This window comes from Leguminivora glycinivorella, chromosome 17 (assembly GCF_023078275.1).
Source record: "Leguminivora glycinivorella isolate SPB_JAAS2020 chromosome 17, LegGlyc_1.1, whole genome shotgun sequence".
Classification (NCBI taxonomy): Eukaryota; Metazoa; Arthropoda; class Insecta; order Lepidoptera; family Tortricidae; genus Leguminivora; species Leguminivora glycinivorella.
Genome location: NC_062987.1, coordinates 3,271,264 through 3,297,458, shown reverse-complemented (window position 1 = coordinate 3,297,458; position 26,195 = coordinate 3,271,264). Strand labels below are relative to the sequence as shown.

Here is a 26,195-nt window from a genome sequence, read left to right as displayed (position 1 = left end):
ATTTCGCGCATTTTTAGTTGACATTGTCATCAGTGACATTTGGCTCTTGACAAGTAATTATTTAAAGATATTGGTTTAGTTAACTCAAGCAGACTCAGAAATAATGACGCATTTTGTCAACAAAGATACATATCGTGTATTTCGACACTGCTAATGTAAATCGAAATGGCGTCTCGGTCAAACGACCGACTATGATGCAGAAGATCGTGGGTTCGAGTCCGAAGTTTTTTTTAATCATTTGAACTTTTATGGATTTATTAAGTATTTTTTATTTTTTTAATGGAATATTTGACTATTACTATATTGCTTTCCTATTTTTTATTTTTATACAAAAATACAATACAATCCTTTATTATGCCTTTGTTGATAAAATAAAATACACACGTCTGGTATAATACATTATACAAATAGGTCATAGTGTGGGCATAGTAATTAGTAAAGTATTGCATTTACTGAGCTGGTTGACCTATGTTATTTTTGTGTGAATGTTTTTCTTCAACAACTAAATGGTTATATACAAGAATATGGGTAGCTCTTGCACATTGTAATTTTTCCTCAGTCACCCGTTGACCACGAACGCTGTAAAGTGTTTGAAACATCGGGATGAATTTTAAACTCATTATACGCGATTTAATCCGTTTTCATAGTTTTTATTTCATGAGTAACTATCGCGGTAACTGAAGACAATATTAACTAAATAGTTACAAATAATAATTATCATCAATATAATCTGGTCCAGGCAGGCAATTATGGTCGCGCGATAAATGATAAAACATCTGGCCGTCCCTATAATCGCACTTACTAATAGTGCGACAGGGACGGCCTGATATTTTATCGTCTATCGCGCGACCATGCTACCCGTGCTGTACTAGCTTTTGCCCGCGGCTTCGCTTGCGTTAGAAAGAGACAAAAGTAGCATATGTCACTCTCCATCCCTTCAACTATCTCCACTTAAAAAACATGTCAACCGTCGCTCCGTTTGGCCGTGAAAGACGGACAAACAAACAAACACACATTATCTTTGGTGAAACAACGAATTCTTCCACTTCAGATTATAGAGTAACCAGCTTTTCCCATTTATAATAAACTAGCTTTTGACCGCGGCTTCGCTCACGTAAGAAAGAGACAAAAAGTAGCCTATGTCACTCTCCATCCCTTCAACTAAATCTCCTTAAATAATCACGTCAATTCGTCGCTCCGGTTTTGCCGTGAAAGACGGACAAACAAACAGACACACACCCTTTCCCATTTGTAATATTAGTATGGATTTGACATTATTATTTATAATTAATTAATTATATTATGTATAGCCCAATTTCGTCGGGAACAGCGTGTTATGTAATGGCGTCGTTGGTGTACAGTCGTCTGTCACGCCGTGAAGGTGCGTTCGATTCCCAGGATTCTATTAACTTTTTGTATTTTTTTGGATATAAATTTCGTATTTTTTATTGACCGAGCAAGAATGGCGAGCCGAAGGTATCAATTTTATCTTAGAGAACCTATTGATATTTTTATTGTCATTTTGATTTTCTATTTATTAAGTTGAGATATAAAACACAACTTTTAATACCCTCGCTAAATATAATATTTTATCGAAATTACTCCTTAGATAAAAAAAGTCCACTTGAGTTTTTAAAGCATTACGTTACTCAGTTAACTATTGCATTTTCATTTACTAATTTAAGATTTCAAAAGCGATTTGAATACCCTTGCTCCATCGAAAATAAACAATTAGAAAAAAAAATTATTCAAATCGTAGTTTAGAAACTAATTTTTATCTATACTTTTTTGGAATTTTTAAAAATATCAGATTAGGATAATTATGTTAGAAATTCTGAGTTCGACGAACCTATAATAAAAATTATTACCATGTAAGAGAATAGGTTTTTAATCTTTTTTGTGGAAAACGCTCAGTAACTACTGTACGAGTACATATACATTTATGTATAATAATAAAACAAAAAATAGTGTCTCATAGTGTTGTGTTCCTGCCGGTGAGTAAGGCTGCCAGAGCTCAACGAGGTTGTGGGGTGCTGTCGACGGGAGGACTTACGGAACTAATTTGTTCCGTCTATTGTCCTTTGAGTCGTCGGCAACCCAAACCCTCCTTTGAACTTGTACACTCCTTTTTGCTGTGCACACGCAGCAAAGGGGAGTGTACAAGTTTCTAATGGGGCGGCAACGCGCATGCGACACTCTTTGAGTTGCAGGCGTCCATAGGTTACGGTGACCGCTTTCCATTAGGCGGACCGTATGCTTATTTGCCACCGACGTAGTATTAAAAAAAAAAAGAGAAAAAGTCCTGGATTCGAACCCAGTACTTCCATGCAAATCATGCGATGGCACGTATTTACCGCAAGGCTATTTAAACAAGCTGTCGCCGCGTGAAATTATCGACTAGAAGGAATACAAAAACACTGTTTGTATGTGTGAGTGGTACTTAGAAATAGTGTAAAATAGTAAATTTATCTACATTAAGGGGATTAACGTTACAATGAGAAGTTGAATGTTTGTTGTAATACGTCAATTTTAATATTAAATGTTCGCGAAGCATAATTGAAAGTATATAAATGCCTGTACGACTCCACAAAAAAAAATAAGACTGGTAATTTGAAGATTAACGCCATCTAACGCAGCCTGAGCTTCGGGTAACCTAAGCGAGCCACCTTAATATGTGTAGCAAATTTAATTCCACCTTGTGTCTTAACACTTGAATCCCTCACTACGCTCAGGATTAAATTTAAGAATACCTTGCTACACTCAAGATATATATCTCATTTTTCTCCCTTGTTGCACAATCTACTATTGCTACCATTTGACACTTTTTTTTTCATATCATATAAGCAAAATACTAAAATATGAATCAGGTCTGTTGTAAAAATATTATGCACTTAATCGACACAATTTTTTTATACATAATATTAAAATATGTTGCAACATAAAAATGTTCTCATAGCAATATAGGTATTAAGATTTATAAGATTATAAGTATTAAGATTTTTAGTTATTAAGAACTATATTTGCAGTGCCCTTACAGGGTTCATAGCTGTGCTATACCTACTGAAATGTAACAACTTATGTACCTATGATAGCAATAAAGAATTACTGATTACTGATTATTACTTATGTGCAAACACTTTCCGTGGCGTTAATATTTTATACAGGCCAGACAAAGTTATTGAACAGAAAAGTGTCACTTAATTCCCTCCTAACAGGGCCGAAAAGTACCCTTTCTGAATGGGTGATGTGAAAAGCAGTAGGCGTCACATCGCAAACTCATTTCCTTTTTGAGCACTAACTACTTAAAGCAGACAATAAACCAACAATCTAAAGTTATTTGTTTAGGGCACAGGTCCTTCTCTAGTTCTCATCTGTAGGCAGGTGCGCTTATGAATCACTACTAGGAGTTAGCCTGTTTTCACATTACCTGATCCAATATCGGATGTCGGAAGGATTTCAATGGAAAAAATCCAAGACGACGCCTGTAATGTATGGGATATCGGTCCAACATCCGGTATTGGATCGAATAATGTGAAAACGTACTTATGGGTGCTAAAATGAGTAATAATGTTAATATAGATCAAGACAAATTTATGTTTATTACACTCTAATAACATGTAGTTGCACTTTTCAAAATTAATGGGATACACATTCTCTGTCCAAAATATCTCTGCATCTTTCATCAATTTCTTCTTCACAGGCATTGTGTTTGTCGCTGTTCCACATTTTGGCAAATTAGATGAACTAGCTCTTACAAAATCGCTAGTACCTATCCACGTTTTCCCAACTCAATGGGCTTAAAAATTGTAATCAGGTCCGGGGTTCAACGCAAAGGCCGTCGGCAGCAAGCAGGGCAAGCACACGTCTTCGTTAATGCAAGTAGAATCAGGTCCAGGGTTTAAAATCAAAGGTCGTCGTTTTAAGCCAGTAAAATCACGGTCCGGGGTTCGAGAGCGAAGGTAGTCGTAGAAGGAGGCAAAATCAGAGGCCAGGGAGAGAAAATGAGTCGAAAACAGTAATAAATAGTTCACCAGATATGGTTATGAAACTTATGAATTCTCCGAGAAAAATGTCAAGCTGACAATCAACTGTCAGTGTCTGTGGCCAGCACAGATTCAAAATGGAATTTTTTTAAAGACTAAGACAAATCTCATAACTGCCGAAGTGGGTCGTACGCGCAGTCGAGCAACACGTTTTTATTTTTATAAAATGTATGGTGCCACCAAAAAATCTGTAACTTTTTTCTGTAAATAGAAATGCTTATTCCTATCACCAGAAAAAATATCAGGCGATTTTAAAATTTTCAGACATCCCCCATTGTCCTAACATAACATTTTATGTAGACGTCAACAAGCGAACGACAAAAAGTGCAATCAGACAAGTTTTACCTGATAAAACCTATCAAGGAACCACTCCGATGTCTAGTCTAGTCAAGCCACTACTATGGGAATATTAGCGTCACTGCGCAGCCGCGCCAACGTTGCATCAAGCAGCAGCCACTGATCATATTAAGTAAACGACTAAAAGTAAATTACTAAATTAAACAGAAGCTAATGTGGGTGAACGTAAGCCACGCGTAGACGCTTTGAATTGGAACCACCTTTGTCAGACAAAAACAAGTTTACAACTAGAAAACTCTATAGTTGATCCCTACTGTGGTGTCTGTGGTCCAGGGTCCAGTTAAAAATCAGTAGAAAGTTAGCCGACTTAGGGCCGGTTGCATCAAACCGTCTGTCACCGTTAAAGCGTTCGTTTTTTTTTTCTATGGGAAATTCCATAGACGTCTGCTGGTTGACGATGATGTGTCTGTTAAATTTGGTTGATGCAACTGGCCCTTAGTATCGAACGGATAGTAAAGTCAAACATAATAGTGGCAGGCATTTAATTATGTACTATAATAACCTAACCACAAAATTAAAATTTTGAATAAAACCCCCGACATAGTGGACCGATTTTCATGAAACATGGCTAAGAACACTCCCGACTAATTCAGCTTTCAAACAAAAAAAAAACTAAATCTAAATCGGTCCATCCGTTCGGGAGCTACGATGCCACATACAGACACACACACAGACAGACAGACACGTCAAACTTATAACACCCCGTCGTTTTGCGTCGGGGGTTAAAAACAGAATATTATATGTACATTTACGTCATCATAAATAAACAAATATGAGTGAAATGACGTTAAGACGATGGACAACTGTTTCAACTAACAGCAACAGTACGTGGTAAGGTAAGCACCTGATGAGAGGCGTAGAATAGGCGTTGATATTTGAGTATACATTGACGTCAGTTCACGGGTGGCGTCAACAATACGAATAATGAAGCGGAACTAACGGTTGCTCAAATAACTAAAACACAGTATACAAGAGAGTCATTCCAATAACTTGCAGACACGTTTACTAAATAAGCCTAAGAGTAAAACTCATCGCAAATGAACGTGGTTTCTGAACACCTTGAGGTCATACTATACTAGATCTAAGATACTATTATATGCTAGCGCAGCCGATGAGAATACGATTCAGCCTGCCAAATGACAGATGTAAGGCGTGTACTGTGTTCTCAAAACATGGACAAAGTGCCGTTACGTAAACCACTATATGAGAAAAGGTGTAGAACATTAATAATAATGATTGATTTTTTTGACAGAAACAAAGAGACATAAAATAGCTATTCAGAATAGAGTAACAACAGTCATGCCATGCGACAACATTGTAAGACAAGACGCTTTAGTAGACTCGGTGGCGATGACGTATATACATATTCTAGTATGTACCTAATATGCCTATCTACGTGCGCAACTATAATAATTGGGTTACCCTCATCTGGCAGAATAAGTCTGGTCAGAAACACACTTCGCATTACATGTTTCGCAGAAACACTTTCGGTCGAATGGTAATTTTGCAGAAAACTTAGTTGGCATTATTACTACCTCGCATACGACTCATTTGACAGAATATTGTTTTACAGAACATTACTTTGGTCGACCTTGATTTAGCATAATTTTATGTACCATAACAATCATATACTTAGCATACTATTACAAGAGCCGAACTATGACACTCTATCAAAAAGGAAAATACAGTCCCAGAGCCACCTGTATAGGTACGACGGCGAGCGAAGCGAGGAGGAGTGTTAGGTATCTTGCACCCCCAACACAGCTGACTCGCTATCAAAAAGCAAATAGCAAGTTTATGCCACCTAAATATTACGTCCAAATATTATCTGCGAAAGTACTATTCGACTAGAAGACTATTATGCTCATCAACATTATGACAACATACGATCCGGTATTATAAAAATCTACGAAATGATTTATGCCAAAGCATATTCTGCGTAAGGTGTTTCTGCCAAACGTGACTTCTGCCAAGAATACGAATCAAATATATGCGAAAAAAGTTTCTGCAAGATAGTAGTGAACCATAATAAAGTGCATGCATGATGAAACACAAAGTGTCATTGTCATGGTAACAAGCTTCAACCACAGAAGCGTGTGTTGCTCACCTGTGGCAAGGGTAATATTTAATACTACTATTGCATGCATATGTGTAAAAGAAAAGCATATTTGCAGTCACAATGAACCGCTTCGCTAAGTTTATATTGTACCGAGTACTTCTGGGCTATGAAAAACGACGGTAACTTAATTCCAACTTTATCACAAGTTGACATACATAGGTACCTATCATGACATGGCATTTTGGTTTAAGTACTTATAGCAGGGCCTCTATACTATGGCCCGAGAAACCTTCCAGCCCAGCCCAACAAGCGGAAAGTAACTGAAGAAGCAGGGCAGGGCAGGTACCCGACGCTGCGAACACTGGGGAAGGAAGCAGTCGAAAGGCCCGCACGAATTTATTAGGGCATAAACTTCAGTTACCGCTGGTCTGGATAAAGCATCGTCTAGCAAGTGACAAACTGACATGAGACCCGCTATAGCGGCTAGAACCCTGATTAGCTGCGTTTGCTCGAAGATCCCACAAGCATGACCCAACCAGCCATTAGAATGGGCCGATCTAAATGATTTCTCACGTCACGCAAGCCGATTGTGTTAAATGTTACGCCGTTCCCCGACCATTGTGAGAAACGAGCCGGCTGGAAATTTACGTCAATTAGCCGAAACGAACCAGGTTAGGTTTTGCTTTTATCGCCGCTATCATAGTTGAGCTCTGTTGCACAAAACCGACAAGATAGGTATAAATAATAAGCTGTTGTTCATTTTGCTGAGTTGGTTAATTTGTTAAACATAAATGACGGAGTTTAAGAATATAAACTGTAATAGTTCTGTTCTGTCTCATGTTTCCCGAGAAAGCAGAAGAAATTATCGCTAAGGTTACCTATGTACCTACAGCTAAGCTTTTTTTTAACCTTCAGTCGTTAAAGAAACGTACATCTCAGACTCTGAATGTCCTATTAACGACTATTCTTGTTAACTTTTAAGGAAATACGAAAAACGACTCCCGTTTAAGGAAATAATCGACTAAACAAGGATTCACGGTAAAACATTATACTTGTGTTGTGTAGGCTGGAATCTGCTTACATACAAAGTAAGTTCTGAATAGTAACCCATAAGTCATCGTTATTCCAGTGAGACAGGAGTAATGGTAGGTTAGTTAGGAAGTGGGGTGGAACAGTGCGCCGTGAGAAGGTTCCCACCGTCCCTAGGCTCTCAGGATACTTTTTGTGTTACGAAACCGGTTGCAACGTACACGCAAACCTGGGACTTGTTCCAAACGCACCGTTGAAGCCTTATATTCGAGAGTTCAAATGAATCAGCGAAAAGGTTTCTCCTACCAACTATTCAAAATTATGCTTTCGTAACACCCTCAGCCTACTGCAGTTATAGTGACACACGAAATGTTATCTGTAAGTACCTTCTTTATAAGAACAGATACTATTTACAGAGGGAGTCAAAAAAGCTCTTTGCAGTCCTCTGCCTCGTGATTGCGCACGTACAATGTTTGCTGAAGATTGCCAGTATTGCCACCTTTGTGCGAAACTTGCATAAAATGTGCTAATTAGACGCTCAGCGCCACCACCAGAAGTATAGATAATTAGATATGCGTGCAAAGCGCGTATTTGAGACTCGTTCACTTTGTCTAGACACGCTGTAAGAACGAGAACCTACTAGTATAAAGTACCTAATCGGAATATTTCAATGTCTATAAAGCGATGCCTGTGCATGTAATATTGGATTATAAAACCACCAGATTCCGGAACTCGAATCAAATTTATAATTCGAAATGCGGTATTTGCCAGTCTATTTCGGGCTCAAGAGCTTGATTCAAAGCTTAAACCTGTTTTGACTTGAATCTTGTTTTAGAACCAGATTGATGTGAATGCTTCTTGGAAATAAAAATTAAAACGTTTTGTGTCACGGCGAATACCTGCTGATCCGATATGTACCTAACCATGACAGTTATCAAGAAAATATTATCAGGGTACAGTTTACGTAGAATAATCCGTTTTTCCAAAAGGTGTTTTGAGAATACATTAAATGCCATACAGTACAGGTAAGGTATATGATATATGCCTCATAATCATCATGAAATTGTTAAGACGCCCTATGAAACAATATGACAAGGGTAAAATGAAGCAGCAGGTTATTCAAATTCATATAAATTCAGTGGAAGAAAAGAATACTCAACAGTGGATGTAAAAGTGATACAGGAAGGTGATGAGGGAATTAATATTGATTACACTATGGAACTCCTTGAACCAAGGTAAGAGATAACTTCTCCCAAAATATGACAAGATACAAGGAGAGAAATGCTATTAATTCGATGTATCCAGCAACCACACCACGAAAATGATTTTTAATAACAGAATTATTAGCTAAAAAGTGGACAAACTGGCGATAATAGTTTCCTTTGCCTCATGCCTGACAAACTAATAAAATTGTAACTATGTGTGACGTTCTACCAGAAATGGTCCCTTATGACTGGTGTATCTAGTTTCCGTCAGTATATATCATATTATTTAAATAAAATAGCGTAAGCCCAAACGACTATAACTACCATAAGGTACCTTTACCAGTTGGATGTCATGTCACGAATAGATATAGAACGCAGTTCTACATATGGAAAATATCAGCATGTTTATTAAATTTATTCGATCCGGCTTATCGTTGGGTGACCGTTATGTCGCGATCCTTGCTGCCCGACGATTGTCACGACATAGGTACTCTGTTTTAATACTATTTATTTGGGTCATACAAACAGAAAAACATGTTTTTTCTGGCACCTTATATCTATAGGTAGTACATATAGGTAGAACTGGTAGAACGGAACGGAGGAAGTACCTACCATGGTTAATTAAAGCCTTTTTTATGAATTAATATGAAAATTTTGGACGCAATAGTCCTATAAACAAGATCAGTCGAGTCCGGTTGTAAATAAAGTTTAAAGGGACAAAAAACATGAAGTAAAATTTATACATATATCACATGGAAAATTATACGAAGCACGCCACAATTGCGTACCTAATTACCTACCTGTTTATAATGAAAATGCAGATTTCGAACATAATACAAAATTATTATTACGTATTTTGAGTACAATTTTGTACATTAGATACATAATTATAAGCTTCGAGGATACAAATTAAAAGCCATACACAAACCCTATCACCGCTGAGGTTACCAAAGTCCCAAATGTCCCAATCCCACCCATAGAGTTGTGCTTGTGTTGGAGTTAAAACGGCTTGACGTTAAAAAAGAACACGATGTTTTAACAAATAATATGATGTAGAGCTACAAGTTCTACAACCAAACGTTTGCATGTGAGACTGTTTTGCATAAAACTTGATCTAACTTTTGTGTCGTTATTCCTTCAACAACGTGATCTATCGAGTGAGTCGCAATAGCGGCCGGCCTTCTCCGTCCAGTTTCGGACAAAGCACACATCTCTACTATCCGTCCAAACCAAAAAGCCATATAACACTTTAAAACTCACGTGTAGATGTGGCTTTCCGGATCTAGATGATTGCCATTGGTGATGTAGAAAAATATAAAAGAACGTGACCGCGCGGAACGTGACGTTACGCCACGATGTGAATAATGTGAATGTTACGGATAGTTTTTATGTTTACGGTTTATAGGCAGGATTTGGTTCGGCATTATTGCCATTGTTTGAGCTTCGCTGATTTAATGTCTGTCACCACGGGGGCCGGGTCGATTTTGTTGTAATTACAGCTTGCTAACACCGAAACTAGGTTCCTGTTCCTACAATCCTTTTTCTGATTTGCCTTGATCCAGCAACTGCTTAACTCTTAACGTACAACGAATAAATAAGTAGATAGCAAGAGTTAAATAACTTTACTGTTGCTTTCTTTGAGATGCAACAGGCAGTTTGACCTGATTATAAATAAGTGGCAATAAAAGTTGACGATAGCAGACGGAGATTCCTATGCTAAACAAGACGTCTTGGTATTCCAATTTGCGTTCTCAAAGACGCTCTATCATCTCGGATCGGAACTGAAAGTATCTAACTAGTAATTCAAACAAATTGTCAACTTTGTAAAAGCAATGGCGAACTCATCAGTCGAGACACTTTCAGACTTCCAAGAATCGTTATTTAAACCCTAGCGGCCCCTAGATTTGGGGCTGAAAGTTGGAAAGGTTGTGAAACCGCCAGGCTTCTTTCATTACCTGAAACAAAAGACAAGCAAAGTTAAAAAAGTTATGACAGTTATGAAAAAAAAACCGAAATAGTTAGACGAGATATTTTGGAAATATTTCTGCATTTACGGAAGTTGCTAATGTTTCGACGCGTTTTAATTTTAGAATACTGTAATAGTACTTTTTGTTCTGTCAATCATGCTAAGGGTCCCCCCACATCTAACGTCGACGCGGCGTCAGGCTTTCCCCATACAGTTGGCCCGACGCGACGCTCACCAGCCGCTAGATGTGGGAGGACTCTAAATTATTTTAAATATGCATGATGCATGAAACAATTAGAACGGTCAAAACCTAAGAGGCAAACAAACCATACAAATAAAAGCTATATTTTATGCCTACTTTCTAAATCCGGTGGTATCCTTTGAAAAACCTGCTGGTTTGTAATACAACTTGAATTCCAATAAAAAAGTATTTCAGTAAAATAATTCCGAAATGAAAAAACAATACATCCATAACATTCATTGCAGATTTAAGATAAGACAGAAAAATAAAGTACATTAGCATCAAACTTTTGTTTTCTTACAACGGGATAAATCGAGAATAGGATTAAACATCAGCTAAATCATAATAAAGCTCAAGTGTTATAAAAGGTCAATCAGCTTACAGTTACACTAAAACATATCATTGTTTTTACACGCGAAACAAAAGCTGTTGAAATTTGGGTGGTCTTAATACAATCCAGTCTAAAAAGTGAACAGTTAGGGGTTCTTTAAACGGTACTGACAGTACCAAGCGCGGATCCAGCTTCGTGCCCAGGGGGGGGTCACGTGGTAAAGGCCCAGGCCCCGGAGGGGGGTCACGTGGTCTATTTGTATGGCCAACCTAGGCTCCAGGGGGGAGGTCATGACCCCCACGACCCCCCCCCTGGATCCGCGCATGGACAGTACACAGTAGTGTACTGTCAGTTCGAGACTAAACTCGAGATGGTAATACTAACAATGGCCGAGGCATCATAACATGCTATAAATGGACATAAAACTAACTTTTACTTTTGTTGAAAATACCATTTTAGTTGAAAGAGTTATGTTATCCTCGTCTATGTGTAGATTGTAGTCCCGAACTTGAATCTGTTAACGGTGTTCGTGTTCGTAAAGTTTTGCTTTTGTAAGGTGTGAGTTCTTTTGATCTTCCGTTCCGATCCGACATGGCTACAGTGACATTTGTTGCGGATGTTCGTGCGTTGGTACCGTTACGAGTGTTATTTACATCGTCTATTTTAGAACTGAAATCGATAAAATAACAGTACGGTTAGGTTTTTTATTGTTAGGTAAAAAAAGCGCAGAACATGTGACTGTTAAAAACCAACAAATTTTATTTCAGGATTCATTAGCCAGAAAACTTTAATGCATCTGCGACATCTAACATTCTAAAGCTTTCAGCTTTCCAGTGTTTGCAGTGGCATGCAACGTAGGTATGTATTATTTTCGTTTGTATCACGATATTTTAAGCATTTGCATGCTCCATATACGACTCAGAACTCTACTATATATTTTTAAATTTAATTTATACTCTGTTTAAAATGGCTCATCAATCTCATCTTGTGGCGTGTGTAAAACAGTTCAGAAGCCGTGGCGTGCTGCGGCGCGGCGGGGACTCGCGTGTCGCACGTCACTGCTGCAGGCTGCAACTCTACTAGGTACCTAGCCAACGTTACAATCGATTCCGCTTTATAAGCTGCAGCATTGTAGCTAGCTCTCCTTATCGCTCTCCTGTAGTGGCGCGACAGAATCAGTCTAGATTTAGATCGCCAGCGCCACGTAGAATTAACGATTGTCACTCCGGCTAGGCCGGGCCGGCTGTTCCCATTACTTGACGGTGATAAGCCTTGAATTGGATTATTAGACTCGCGGTATACTGGTCTGATTATTCACTTCCTTAGGGACTAGTTAACACCAAACTCAACGATATTATAGATTTGTAAAGTATCATGTTTTCTTATTGTTATGATAGCTAGCGGGGTTGTGGACTGTTATTATTGACGTGAAATGATGAAAACATGTAATAAATGCACTAATTTTAATTATTGGTAAACAAACACAAGCTTAGTTTCGTGACAGAAGGCAGACTGAACTCTGATTGATTATATTTCATAACATGAGGACAGTTTTTGAAAGTGACATAATTTTAAACTATGAAGGAGGTCGCGCACCAGCCAGTCGCCAACATACCGGACCCCCAGTGGAACACTAACCACTGGTGGTCACTGGCTGGGTCGCGGCCTCCATCAAAATCAGCTTCCGGGCCGGTCTGCGCAGCACGCCTCCTTTTGTGTGGACGTCTGCCACGCGGACCGCTCCGTCAGGTCCTAGGTAAACTTTTGCTACTCTTCCTAGCGGCCACAAACCACGAGGAAGCGTAGGGTCGGCGATCAACACCACATCACCCTCGCCAAGGTTTAAAAGGTTGTTGTTGTTGGGCCCTCTCTGCCGAAGTGTTGGTAGGTACTCGCGTAGCCATCGTGCCCAAAAATGGTCTGCTAGGCGCAGGGTTCTCCGCCAGTCACAGCGTCGGGAAAGGTCTGCGTCTGTCAGCGACGTGGTCCATGGTACGACCGAAGAGGAGCCCAGAATGAAATGAAATGGTGTAATCGCTTCTGGTGCATCTGGGGAAGACGGGACATACGTGAGTGGTCTTGAGTTTGCTATGGATTCAGCCTCGAGTAGGAGGGTAGAAAGGACTTCTTCTTTCAGTGGCCTATTCGTTAGGCAGGATCTGAGGGCTGCTTTAATTGTGCGTATCAGCCGCTCCCAGGCGCCGCCCATGAATGGTGATGCAGGTGGGATGAAACGCCAATCGATTTTGTGATTAGTGGCATATTCTACAATTGAGTTGTCATGTAGGGATCGTAGTTCACGGGAAGAGCCGACGAAGTTGGTCCCGTTGTCGGAAAATATAGTGGTAGGCGATCCTCGGCGAGCAATGAAGCGCCTGAGGCTCATTATAGCGCTATCTGCAGTGAGTGAGTGCACGATTTCTAGGTGAAGCGCTCTGGTTGTGAGGCATGTGTATAAGGCAACGTATCGTTTCTCGCTCCGTCTGTATAGCGTTACCAGAATAGGGCCAAAGTAATCAAGGCCGACGTGGGTAAATGGTCTTTTATGATGATCTAGGCGTTCTAGAGGTAAGTTACCAATCTGAGGTTGCATAGGTTTCGTGTTCCATCTCTTGCATTTTAGACAGGAGCTTGCTACGCTGCGAATGGTTCCTCTGGCTCTTGGGATCGAAAACCTTTGTCGAAGTTCATTTAGAACGAGCTCATTAAACTGATGTGAGGCTTTTACATGTTCGTGAAAGATGATGAGTCTTGAGATGTAATGGCGGCCGTCAAGAATCATGGGGGATTTTGTCTCGTTATTCACTCCTGGTGCGGAAATAATGCGTGTGTCTTGACGCATGAGGCCTTCTTCATCAAGTATAGGGGCAAGTTTCTTAATCCGACTGTCCTTGGGCACTGGCTTCGAGGATCGCAGGTTTGTCAATTCCTCTGGGAAACTCTCTCTCTGGGCTTGCCGAACCAACATCTTCTCCGCTTCTATGATGTCCGCTGCGTGAACCTGGTGGGGAGATGTGGTGTGGTCAATATACAATTTAGAATTTGGGTGTATTGGTCGAGAGAGTTTAAGCCGGAAAAGTCGTGCGCCCTGGAGAACGCGGGCGGTGGCGCGAAGTAAACGCAGCCATGAGTTAAAACGCGTCGGATCAGGTACCGAATATGGAAGTGGGATATCAAGGAGCAGAATCAACAGATTTGATTTTAGCTCGGGGTCTGGTGAGGTCTCTTCCTCGTTGATGTGTCGCTCGGTCGGCCAAGCGGACGTCGGTTCAACAAGAAACTGTGGACCAGTGAACCACCGATGAGATGCTGTAAAATCAGTTCTTTTTGGTTTTGTCGCATCGTCGGCGACGTTGAGAGAGGTAGGGATCCACCTCCAATCGGATGGATTAGTGGTTTCCAATATCTCTCCCAACCGGTGTGCGACGAACGGTTTAAAAGCGCGCGCGTCACTCCGGATCCACTTTAGGACAGTAGTTGAGTCGGTCCAGAAAGTGGTTGCGGAGGGTTCAAAACGATGAGCTTGCAAAATAGTCTGTGCGAAACGCGACGCGATGAGTGCAGCTTGTAATTCCGATCTTGGGATCGAAATCGGTTTCAGGGGACTGACTCGGGCCTTGCTGCCGACGAGGGCTGTCGACACGGAGTCATCGCTGTAAGTAAAACGCCAATAGGCAACACAGGCGTAGGCTTGTTCGCCACCGTCAGCGATTAAGTGCAGCTGAACGTCTGACAAGTCTGACCTGACCATGTACCAGCGCGGGATTTTTATATCGGCTGCGATCCGTAGCTGTGCAAACCAGTCTTTGGATTCGCTTACGTACATCTCAGGTAAGTCTGTGTCCCAGCCAATGCCTGCCCGCCATAATCTTTGAATTATAATACGACCCCAGATCACGACTGGCATCAATAGACCTAAAGGGTCATAGACTTTCATGACATTTGATAACAGGATACGTTTTGTCAAGGTGCCGGTCGGTATCTGGGGTACGGCACGAAAACCTAAACAGTCTAGGCGTGGGTTCCATTTAACACCCAAGACGCCGACATCACTACTGGGAGGCAGGTAAACGTCAGATGTGGCGTCGCTTCGCAGTTCTTTGGGGACGAGAGACAACGCCTCTGGGTGGTTGGAGGTCCACGATCGCATTTCGAAACCACAAGATTTGTGAACTGTGACAACATCGGCGGCCATTTGAGCTGCGTCAGCAACGTTGGTGTGGCTTCCTAGGTAGTCGTCCATGTAGTGGTCTTCGATGATTGCTTTGCAGGCGGCGGTGAAGTTGACTTCGAACATCTTCGCGTTCTTGTTTTTGATGTGGAGAGCAATGAAGGGACTTGAAACTGCGCCGAAAATCATTGACGACATGCGGTATTCCTTGAGGTCGTTGTTCTTGTCGCGCCAGAGAAAACGTTGGGCGTCTCTGTCTCTTGTGGCGATTTTAATTTGGGGGAACATCTCTCTAATGTCGCCGTTCAAGGCTACTGCACCTTCTCTGAAGCGGAAAAGAACGTCGAGTAGGGGAGACAATAGGTTAGGGCCTTGCAGAAGCATGCTGTTGAGGCTTACGCCTTTCGTCGTGGCAGCCGCGTCATGAACTGCTCTCAGCTTTTTCTTTTGAGGATGAAATACACCGAAAATGGGCAGGTACCAGCGAATGGAGCCATCTGGGTTTACACAAGAGGTATTTGCTGCAGGCCGATGGTGATAGGTCTTCGGATCGTACTCTTCGGCGTATCCCTTGCTGATGATGTCATCAATGAACTGTTGAAAAGCTGCGGCAAACGACGAGTCCTTTGACATCTGTCGCTCGAGGGCCTTGAAGCGTGAGAGTGCCTGTGGGTAACTATCAGGTATTATTTTAGGTAGTTCCTCCTTCCAAGGTAGGCCTACTTCGTAGTGGCCATCGTCAAGTTGGCGAGCGGATAACTCAATAATGTCTACGGCTCGTTGGTCTTCACTGTTTTGACGTGGCGGGTATTTTGTGATACCCAGGGCGTCAATGTCGTATTGTCGTTTTACAAGTGTGTCCAAATCTTCTGTAACGTGATGTATAAAATCGATTGGTTTTGACGACAATGAGTGTGCACCATGGAGTACCCAACCTAACAATGTTTTAGAGGCGACAGGGTCATTCTTCTTCCCGCACCGCACTTCCCGGCTCAAAGATAGATGCCAGTCAGGCGCGCCGATCAGGACGGTGGGATAAGCATCCGTATTTGAAAGTTCTCTTGTTAGACTCGATAAATGATCGTAATCCGTTAAATTAATCGTGTTTGGATATCGTGCGCGAAGTCCTAGAGGTTTCACGGCTCGTGCGTTTTCGATTAGGTAACGATCAGGGTGGTTTCGACCGCGTACATAAAAATCAACATAACTTACGTCGAGTTCCGTTGACATATTACTAACACCTTCGATGCGAAGACGCTCCGGACTCGTCGGCTTCGCTCCGATGCGTGCTGCTACGTCGGCGTCGATGAGCGTTGAGATGCTGCCATCGTCGAGTAGCGCTGTTGTCTCGAACGCGCCGTCAGGGCCCTCGAGTACGATCGGGACTACTTTCAGCAGGCCGCGGGGACGTTGTGGAAGTGAAGTCGATGGGGAAGATCCTGTTGCATTAATGGAGCAGTCAATAGTATTCGCAATTTTAGCGGATGTAATATCGTTATCGGTGTTATTTATGATGACAGGGCGTATAGAATTCTCAGAGGATGTTTGAAGATTATTGCCCTGATCTCTAGGAGCCGTGCCGGAGTTAGTCTCGGTTGTCCCTGTGCCGTGGAGAAGCGCGTTGTGGCGTCTAGGGCATCCGTCGACACCGCAGCGTTTTGCGCGGCAATTGTTCCACGTGTGTGGGTTAGACTTCAGGCAACGATAGCATATTTTAGTTTCTCGAACCCAGCGCCATCTGTCTTCTACAATTAGTTTTAAAAAGCTCTTACATGTCTTTATTTTATGAAACCCTTGTTTACAATACGCACAATGTTCAGAGGTTGTCTCGTTAGACACCGTAGTATGTATTGTTTCCTTTTTTAATGGAAATTTCGGAGCATTATTTCGTGATACGTTTGAGTACGCTGGTGGCGTTGGCGCCTTGACAGTACTGTCAGCAACAAAATTAAATTTTAATTGTTTGTCAGCCTCAATCAAAAGGAAACGTGACAATAATTCAAGTTTTGTAATACTCTGTTGCTCTGGCGTGTGAGCAGTTGCATAATCTGTAAAGCGCGACCTAGTGTGCTCACTCATTTTTACCAAGATGCACCGAAAAAGCTCCGGGGAGGATAAATACTCCGTTTGTTTGAGTATTGTGAGCGTAGTAACAAAATTTCGTAATTTGTTCGCTAACGTATTTAAATCCTGAGCAGAACTTAGCTTTTGCGTGTTCCGTAGGTCGGCGATTTCGCGGGCGACCAGCAGCTCCGGGCGCGCGTACGTCTGCTCGAGCGCCTGTACGACGTCGTCGGGCGAGCCGCAGGTCCACATGAGGGACGCGACGGACTGGTACGCTTGTCCGCGGACGGCGACGTTCAGGCGATCTAGGTTCTCTGAAGGGGAAAAGTTGATTTTACTTCTCTCATAACTACTTTTAAAGGCCATCCATTGACCGACATCACCTGAGAATGTAACTAGCTCGGGTTTCTTTGGTCTGTTTGAAAGTGCGTTTATAGCCTGAGAAAGTTTTGTTATAGGGTCTATTGTGCAATGTTCAGATTGTACTGGTGGTCTTGGTGCCACGGTTCCGTAGTTATTTTTTAAAAGGGCTTGAGTGGGTTTCGAGAATGTTGCTTGGTTGACAGTTGGCACTTTGAAAGATACCGAGTTGGCGGCGGCGGCCGGCTGTAAAAGAAGTCCTGGAGCGTCGCTCGAGGTGACAATCGGTGCCTCACCAGGTATGTTTTCATGGGATGCTACAGTCATGTTAGCATTTTGTTCCGAAACCCAAGTCGTAGTGCGCCTTTCGGCGTTATGATCAGAAAAATACGAACTACGTGAATTGACAGACTTATCTGAAGCTTCCAGAGCGGCGAGTCTTGCTTGCAGCTCCATTTGTTCCGCTTCGGACTCGAGGCCTGCGAGCTCGCGCTCGCGCTGTGCCTCTGCCTCGGCTTGTTTTCGTGCGAGTACGGCTTGCTGACGCGCGAGTTCGAACTCGAGCTCCGCCTGTTGCCGCTCGCGGTCCGCTTGCTGACGCGCAAGCTCGCGTTCACGCTCCACCTGACGCCGCATAGCTTCTGCTTCGAGAGCAAGTTTCTGTGCGCGGACGGTTGCCGCAGAACGCGAAGAATGTGTGCGCTCGGTGCGCGCAGTATTACTGTGAATACTAGAAACAGGTTTAGATGGTGCTTTGGCATCCCCATCATTTTGCGAGCTAGTTCGAGCATCCAGGCGTTCAGCGTCGTGGCTAGGTTGTGCCACGTCGCCTCGTATGCTCGAACTGCTTGGCAATGCCAAAGCATCGTCGTTTTTCGCGGCCGAACTCGGCCGGGGGCTGCGCGGTGAACGTTGGCGTCGTTCGCGCTGCACCCGGGCGGATTCCGTGGCCGCGGAGTCTGCCTTTGTCTTACTACGTGTTTTCATCGAAATTGTAATGAATAAAACGTAAATAATGTAGCACAATGCAACTAGATGAATGGCAATGAAACTACAATGACTTACGTGAAAATAAAAAATTGCAATTAAATTTCGATGGAATGGTAAAACTACGGCGAGAATGGACCAAAATGATAGCTAGCGGGGTTGTGGACTGTTATTACTGACGTGAAATGATGAAAACATGTAATAAATGCACTAATTTTAATTATTGGTAAACAAACACAAGCTTAGTTTCGTGACAGAAGGCAGACTGAACTCTGATTGATTATATTTCATAACATGAGGACAGTTTTTGAAAGTGACATAATTTTAAACTATGAAGGAGGTCGCGCACCAGCCAGTCGCCAACAGTTATAAGAGCGATTTAATCTGCTTAAGCGATGATCATAAATTATATTGTGTTCAATTATTTTTATATAACACATGCTCCTAATATAGGTAGTCTGCTGCTATCTGTATTGTATTTTTTGGGATTCAAAGTATAATAACATTTACGTGCAACACTTATTCTGCTTAGAAAAGCAAAATGTAATAATATCTTATACGAAAAAAGTATAATCTGTTACTTAAACTTCTCATTATCCAATTTAAGCCTAAACGTGCCTAGCGTGCCCTTTCATTAAATATTGATATCGTTTAATCGTTATATCATTATAATTATCGTTCATGTATTAAATATCTAATTGATTTTGATAAAGCAGATAAACATTTCTAATTTAATAACCAGCTGGTACAAAGGTTACTGATAATACTGACATAATTTAATTTATTATTTTAATATACGCCATATACTTTTCGTTAACCATTTCTAGCTCTTATTAAAATTAAAATAGGCAGACCTCATGTCAGATAGGCTCCGCTTCGGTTGAATCTCTTCATTTTCAATTGAGTCATGTATCGACTGGTTAGCAAGGTCAGTTCTTATTGACGTGGGAGGTTCAGCGTATGAGTGTTCAGTCTTAATATAGCGCGGCCAATTAAATCTAATCTGTACGGTACTAAGTGGAACTGTTGATTGTTGAAGGGAGGAGGCGATGCATAATGTATGTACGGGCGTCACGTTTTTTTTTTGCAAAACGAGCGTTTTACTTAGTTTTACAGAAGTTAAAAAACAATGTCTAGCTATGCTCGTGGGCAACTTCGAGTATGATGTTACAGTTACAGCTAAAAGACACCATGCACCTTGAACCGTAATGTTACAAAAAAAAGATTAATTATAAGTAAGTAAAATGGTTGTAGTCGCAAAACTTGTGATGTAACTTTGACTAAAGCTGAGTTTAGACGTGCAAGTTATTGCTGCAAGTTTTGAGACAGAAGTATATGCAAGAAAGAGATGCAGATATTTGCCACTCCCTCTTACCTATAGTGGCGTCTCAAAACTTGCAGCAATAACTTGCTGGTCTAAACTCAGCTTAAGATTTATGGAGGAAAACGAACAAAAATACAGTCGGTAACTCAAAGGAGATGAATTCCACAAAACATTGAAAAACTTGGGTCAAAGGGTTGAAGTGATTCCTATGAAATAAGATAAGAAATATCTGACACTTGTTAGTGTTTTACAGATAAGTTCTAAGAAGTTGCGTAGGTATTGACTAAGACGCGTGTTACGTTATTGTTTACCCTGGTTTACGACTACGAGGCAAAACTTGCTTAACCTTTGACCGGTACAACAGCATGCTTTGTTCTCCGATAAGAACAGCAAAACCAGCTCAGTCAGACTACAAACAATCTCGTGACGTGAGCATTGTCCATTTTACCACATACATACATATTTTCAATAAAAGTAGGTACCTATCTATATGAATATTTCTATCTACTCGTAATAAAAAACTAATTTGACTTGCTTAAGACAAGGAATGGAATCGCACTTGAACCGAGATTAAAGGATTTGATTGGTATAAAAATGGGCGAATGTCATTTTCACTTTTATTTCAAATGTTACTTTATCTTAATGCAACTTTAGGGACTAAAATAAATATTAGTCAGTGATTCTCAAAAACATCTTTTACATGACATAGATTAGATAAGTACTTTATTTTTAGGAACACCGCCGTAGAAAATCGTCGTGCCCAAGCGCGAACCAAAGGTCGCTCCTTCGCAGCGACAGGAGAAGCAGAGTCAAAGTGTACCAAGCGGTTTTAGCACACTTTGTATGCAGAACAGTAAAAAGTAAAAAATCGCAGCATCGGAGGCCGCTTTTTAGCGCGGAGCGGTGTAATAACCTGCCTTTGGAAAATGGCCTTTCCAGCACTTCGTATGCAAGCGAGGGATTGCCCTGCGTGTCGCCGCGCTGCACGCTACGCGGCCGCACGCTACACGCTCGCGACGCAAATTACCCGCTGGTCACGCCACCATTAGAAAGCGTGGACGTTGTGCCACTGATAACAGCGGAGAGGAGTTACGAAAATGGATAAATCGATTCAATTCGGTTTAGTTTAAGTAGATTTATTGGTTTTCACACCTAAGATATGTCAACAGTTGAAACAGTTCTTCATTGCACAAGATAAATTTTATCTGTACAAAAATCAGTAAAAATGAACAAAACACGTGACACTGGGTTGACTTTTAAACTTTAAAATTTTCAAGGGATTCCAAGCCAAGAAAACGAATAAAGAATAACTCGACAGTCGGCGCGTTTTTTTCTTTTGCTAGAGTGCCGTACGTTTTTCAGTGATAGAACAATGAACATTTTTGTAAGAAATTTTATTATCTTATTATCGATCTTAAAACGAAACTCCCGAATATTTCTGTGATTCGAAATTACCCCATTTCAACCCTAAGCCCTAGGTAGAGGTTTTTTTTTAACTTTAGATTACAACACTTTTAAAAATCTTTGTTTTTAAGGCTCGTTATCGAATTCGCGAATAGGTTCGCTAAAAGCGATGATTCATGTAGAAAATTATTTAAAAGGAAAATCGCCAAGGAGAAGAGTTGTTCTAAACGGAACGCATCACTCATTTCATTAGTTTCCCTACATTTTTTTCCAAAGGTGTCATAGGAACAATTCGTGTTAAAACGCAACACAGTCCTGTTGAAACATTACCACCTCCGAATTAATGGGTTCCTAACCCTAATGCCTTTTGACACGAAGCCTCAAGCTGATGCTCTTCCGTGCTCCGTCGCCATCAGCGGGCTTCCTGGGGAGTTCTAGCTATCGCATGCTAAGCGTACGGTCTTTGATAAACCACTATATGTTTAAAGTTACTTTATTCTTTAGTGATTCCCCAATCCTACCTACAATCTTAAGAAACAGGCAAAAAAATCTAGGAACTGGGTACCAAGCGACAACCACCAGAGGCCAACCCTCAGGTGCAAGGTGTATCGACTGATACAACACTAAGAAAGTATTGATTCATTTTTAATCAGAGAGGCACAGCGGAAAGAGGACTTAAGTGAAACGCAAAGAAGCCTATACATTCTACCACTACCGCACAGACTCTTCTAGTGCTTGATGTTGACCCGGCTAGCAAAATAAAATTAGTCTGATGATAAATATATATACATCAGTCATAGTTCTGAAAGCTGTTTCCGCAACACCTGGAGGTTTGCAAGTCGATTTAGAGTCAGACCACGACTCTTCTCTTACCGAACAAATTGATTTAGTCTGCTCGGAAAGGGAACAGTCGTGGAATGTATTGGATCCCATACATTTCTCGACTCTTCTCTTTCCGAACAGACTCTAGAAAGTCTAGAATTTTTTTATTTAATTTTGGCCTAAGTTGAAGAAAAGATCAACGCGATTACTCCACAAACAAGAGCCTGACTCTTAATAATAAGATGATTTCTAGCAATTCCCTTCAAACCAAAGATTCGTTAACGATTCTGAATCGGAAACCGTATATCCTGAAGCTATGGATTCGATAAGCAATGGAAATATTTCAAGTTCGCATGTCCAGGGGCGTTCCCGAGGGATTCAAGAACCATGAAACAGACGTTTAGTCGGCGCTGAAAGGACAGTCTAGGCTTTATTGAACATTCGACATGCACGTTTTAGGACCCTCTTTTAGGTAAGGTTGGTTTACATAAGTGGACATTGTGCACAATATAATAGACTTATTTAGTTGTAAATGCAAAAAACTGTTAGGTGTTTTTTTTACTTAAATAAGAAACGAAGACTAAAATGTAGCTAGCGACCATACCTAACTTCGCGAGCGTAACGTTCTGAACGTTTTATTTGTTTCGTCGTCTGAAAATGTCAATAAAACTAAATAATATAAAAACAGATTCGCTATGACAACGCGTTAATAAAACGGGGTGTACATTACGAGTATATATTCTGTACAGTTGATCCAGCCAATTCGTAAATAACCGCAAACGCTAACAATACGTCTTAGCCGCCTCACTTCAAACCTCTATAGGGTCGTGTCAATAATAGGAAGTCACAGGTCCCGATCTGGGCGATCTGTACATATTCAAACTTATGCCTGTATTCTCAAAATTCTGAACTCATCGCCACACTCTTTAATCGCAATTTATTATTGCTTCAGAACGACATGAAAATCACGTTGCTAATCTTTCGTAAAAGTTAGAGTTTGTGCGGGTTAAAGTCGCGTGCTGAGCCGGTCACATTTCGGCAGATCACCTGGCACCCGCTTGCTAAAATATATTTTTCTTTGTGACCGGCGGCATCACGTGGCTTTTAGTAAATACATTACCTACCGTAAGTTGGATATGAATGCAAGTTTTTCTGTTAAGTTTTTCTAGCCAAGAATTATTTTTTGTCCCATACATTTGATCCTAGATAAAAATAGGATCGACTCAATCGACTGTAAACGCCAATATTCATTCATTTGTAATCGAGGGAAGGTCTTCGAATATTGTTTTCGGAGAACAGCACGGGATCTGGTATCTGCCCTTAGCCCTGTCATAATATGCGCCGGTAGCTAATATTAATGTCGTTATCGTAGCTTGCTCTCTATATAGTGCCAATACGGAAGAGCGATAGAGAGAGAGCTACGATAACGGTATTGGCGTAAGCGATTCTGACGTTAGCCTTACCTTAGTCACATCTCGGTCACTGGCGATAAAATATATGAAAGAGGCGCGTTCCTAGCACACATTCTAAGCTCGTGTAGGTGAACGCGTACCATGCTTGTATGAGTGAGATATGACAGGTCGACTGTTCGCGTTTTTGACAGGCGGTAACTGTGAGGTAATCGAGAGGGGGTAGGCGGCACTTTCAGTGGGGAGCGGTAGTGGCCATACTGTACGATAGTACTCTTTATTATACTATGCCTTAGTACTCAACTCATGAGGCTTTATCGGCCCGACCGACCTTTGCGCGCCCTTTCGACGACACGACATTGACCACGTATCCTTGACTGATGGCATTAAATATGGATGCCAGCTTGTAAACTGCACTGACTGTGCATATGCACAAGCTATATGTGTAATATTAGTCTCGCCCCGCAATAATAGTTGTTGTAAATAAAATATAACCGAATCTATTGATAACAAAGTCCAGAAATAAGAATGATGTGTTATTTTCTAGACAATTATACGCGAGGAAATATTTTGTGTTTCAAAAGTAAGATCCTTAACTTTCGCTCATTGTATTTACTACCCAGAGGCGCAATTCCAAACAGCTCCTTGACAGGGCGTGACATTGAAAGTAATCAAACGTACCAGTACCTATGTTTAACAGCGGAATAAAACGTTGGTTGGTCGGATGTCAGGAGGAGGAGGATATCGGGAGCTCGATAAAACAGAAAGGTCACGGAAGGACCTCGGTCTATATACCTATATCCCGGACTCCCGGTTATAAAAACAAACCACAGAGGTGTGGTTCTGTTGCTAAGTCATCTCCGATCTGTCCAGTTACAGACTTCGGCATGTTGCCCCTGAACTAACGAAATGCCATAACACCACACCATTCAAGCGGAACACATGCGATGACGAGTGTGCGGCACGTGTAGTCTTTTATCGTAAATATTTTCTATGTTATGTCGAAGGCTAATGAGCAGATCAATTACCTTTTGGTAAATAATTACCATCGCCTATACATAGTCGCAACACTCGCAACAGAGATTGTAAATGCGCGGAAGACGCATTGAAGATTTAAAGTATGTACGCATTGGTCTGGGACAGGGACCGGAACCGCTTACCATAACCGGGGTTTTTCATAGGCTTATTTTAGAAGTTGTTTTAAAAACCCCAACCATAATGGTAACCTTTTGTAAGGGTGACTGTTTGATAGGGTAAGCCTATCTGATACAGTTAACTTAAATAACCTCTAACGAAAACCAAACCCAGTCTTAAAGGTTACCCTATCATTTTAATTATTAAACCGTTTAAGCAACTTTAATCTCTGCGCACATTGAAATTCAACTTATTATTGAATAACCATAGCGAGTACAAGCTCATACGTATCGTCTCTAAACAAGTTTATGTCGATTCAAATAACGTAGTTTTATTTCGATTCAAACAATATTGGACTTTAAAACCTTACACTAAAATTTAAAACATAACTGACCTGAATTATCATAGTGTGTTTTGGCATTGAATGCATTCGTAGCGCGCGCCGGGTCGTTCTATTGTTTATCTATCTTACCTGTGCGTTTCCGAACAATTCTAGTTTTAGCTTTTTAAAGATCAACCTTTTGTTTGGCCGTCGGACCATCTCAGCAAAGACGCTCATACTCGAGAGCAAATTTTAGTAAAGAACTAACTAAAAAAAATATTGTGAAAGAACAAAGCAAATAATTATATCGATATCTTACGATTAGATAATTGAAAACATCTTCTCAATTGGGCTTTGTTAAAAATGTCAAAATAGCTATTTATGCAACAAGTGCGGAAAGTAGGTGATTTCTGATGAGTGTCATATAAGCCGATACGAGTCGGAATTTCGGAAATCATCTTTGCGCACATGTTTCAAAGTTTTCAAACAATGCTTTACTTTGCATTGTGCGAGTAAATAAAAAAACATAATAAGACAAAATACTTTAGTAATTATTAAAATTAAAAGTTATGTTTTGTACAATTTTCGAATTTGAAAGACATTGGTTTTATGGGACTCATAATAGTAAAGTTCAAAATAAAATAAAAAAATTGAAAATTAAAAAGCACTAGTGCGGAAAAGTATTACTTTCCACACGATTTTTATGGGACTGATAGTGAAGTTAAAGTTAAGTTTAACTTCACTATCAGTCCCAGTCATCAGTTAAGTTAAAGTTAAAAGCAAAATAAAAAAAAATGTTAAAAGCACCAGTGAATATTGTGGAAAAGTACCTACTTCTTTCCGCACAATTTTGCTTCATAGAAAACGCACTTTTCGAGCACATACATTCTAATAACTATTTTTATGGGACTAATAGTGAAGTTCAAAATTTAAAGAAAAATGAAAAGTAAAAAGCACTAGTGCGGAA

General features: G+C 40.8%; 2 protein-coding genes across 5 annotated transcripts in view; both read right to left on the bottom strand.

Annotated features, from left to right (window-relative positions):
* Positions 1 to 26,195, bottom strand: part of LOC125235089 — a 241,470-nt gene that overhangs the window by 88,703 nt on the left and 126,572 nt on the right. The window lies entirely within an intron of this gene.
* On the bottom strand, positions 9,694 to 18,551 carry LOC125235090. 4 transcript variants are annotated; one of them, XM_048141522.1, is made up of 3 exons: positions 16,615 to 18,551; positions 13,809 to 14,232; positions 12,629 to 13,280 (listed from the first exon to the last, which is right to left on the bottom strand). In XM_048141522.1, the coding sequence occupies exons 1-3, from the start codon at positions 18,460 to 18,462 to the stop codon at positions 12,865 to 12,867; spliced, it is 2,688 nt and encodes an 895-aa protein (XP_047997479.1). In that variant the 5' UTR covers positions 18,463 to 18,551; the 3' UTR covers positions 12,629 to 12,864. The 4 variants fall into 4 exon arrangements, with proteins under 4 accessions (XP_047997481.1, XP_047997479.1, XP_047997477.1 ...); XM_048141523.1 differs by having other exon boundaries at positions 13,057 to 13,280; positions 13,960 to 14,232; XM_048141524.1 differs by lacking the exons at positions 12,629 to 13,280; positions 13,809 to 14,232 and adding an exon at positions 9,694 to 10,648.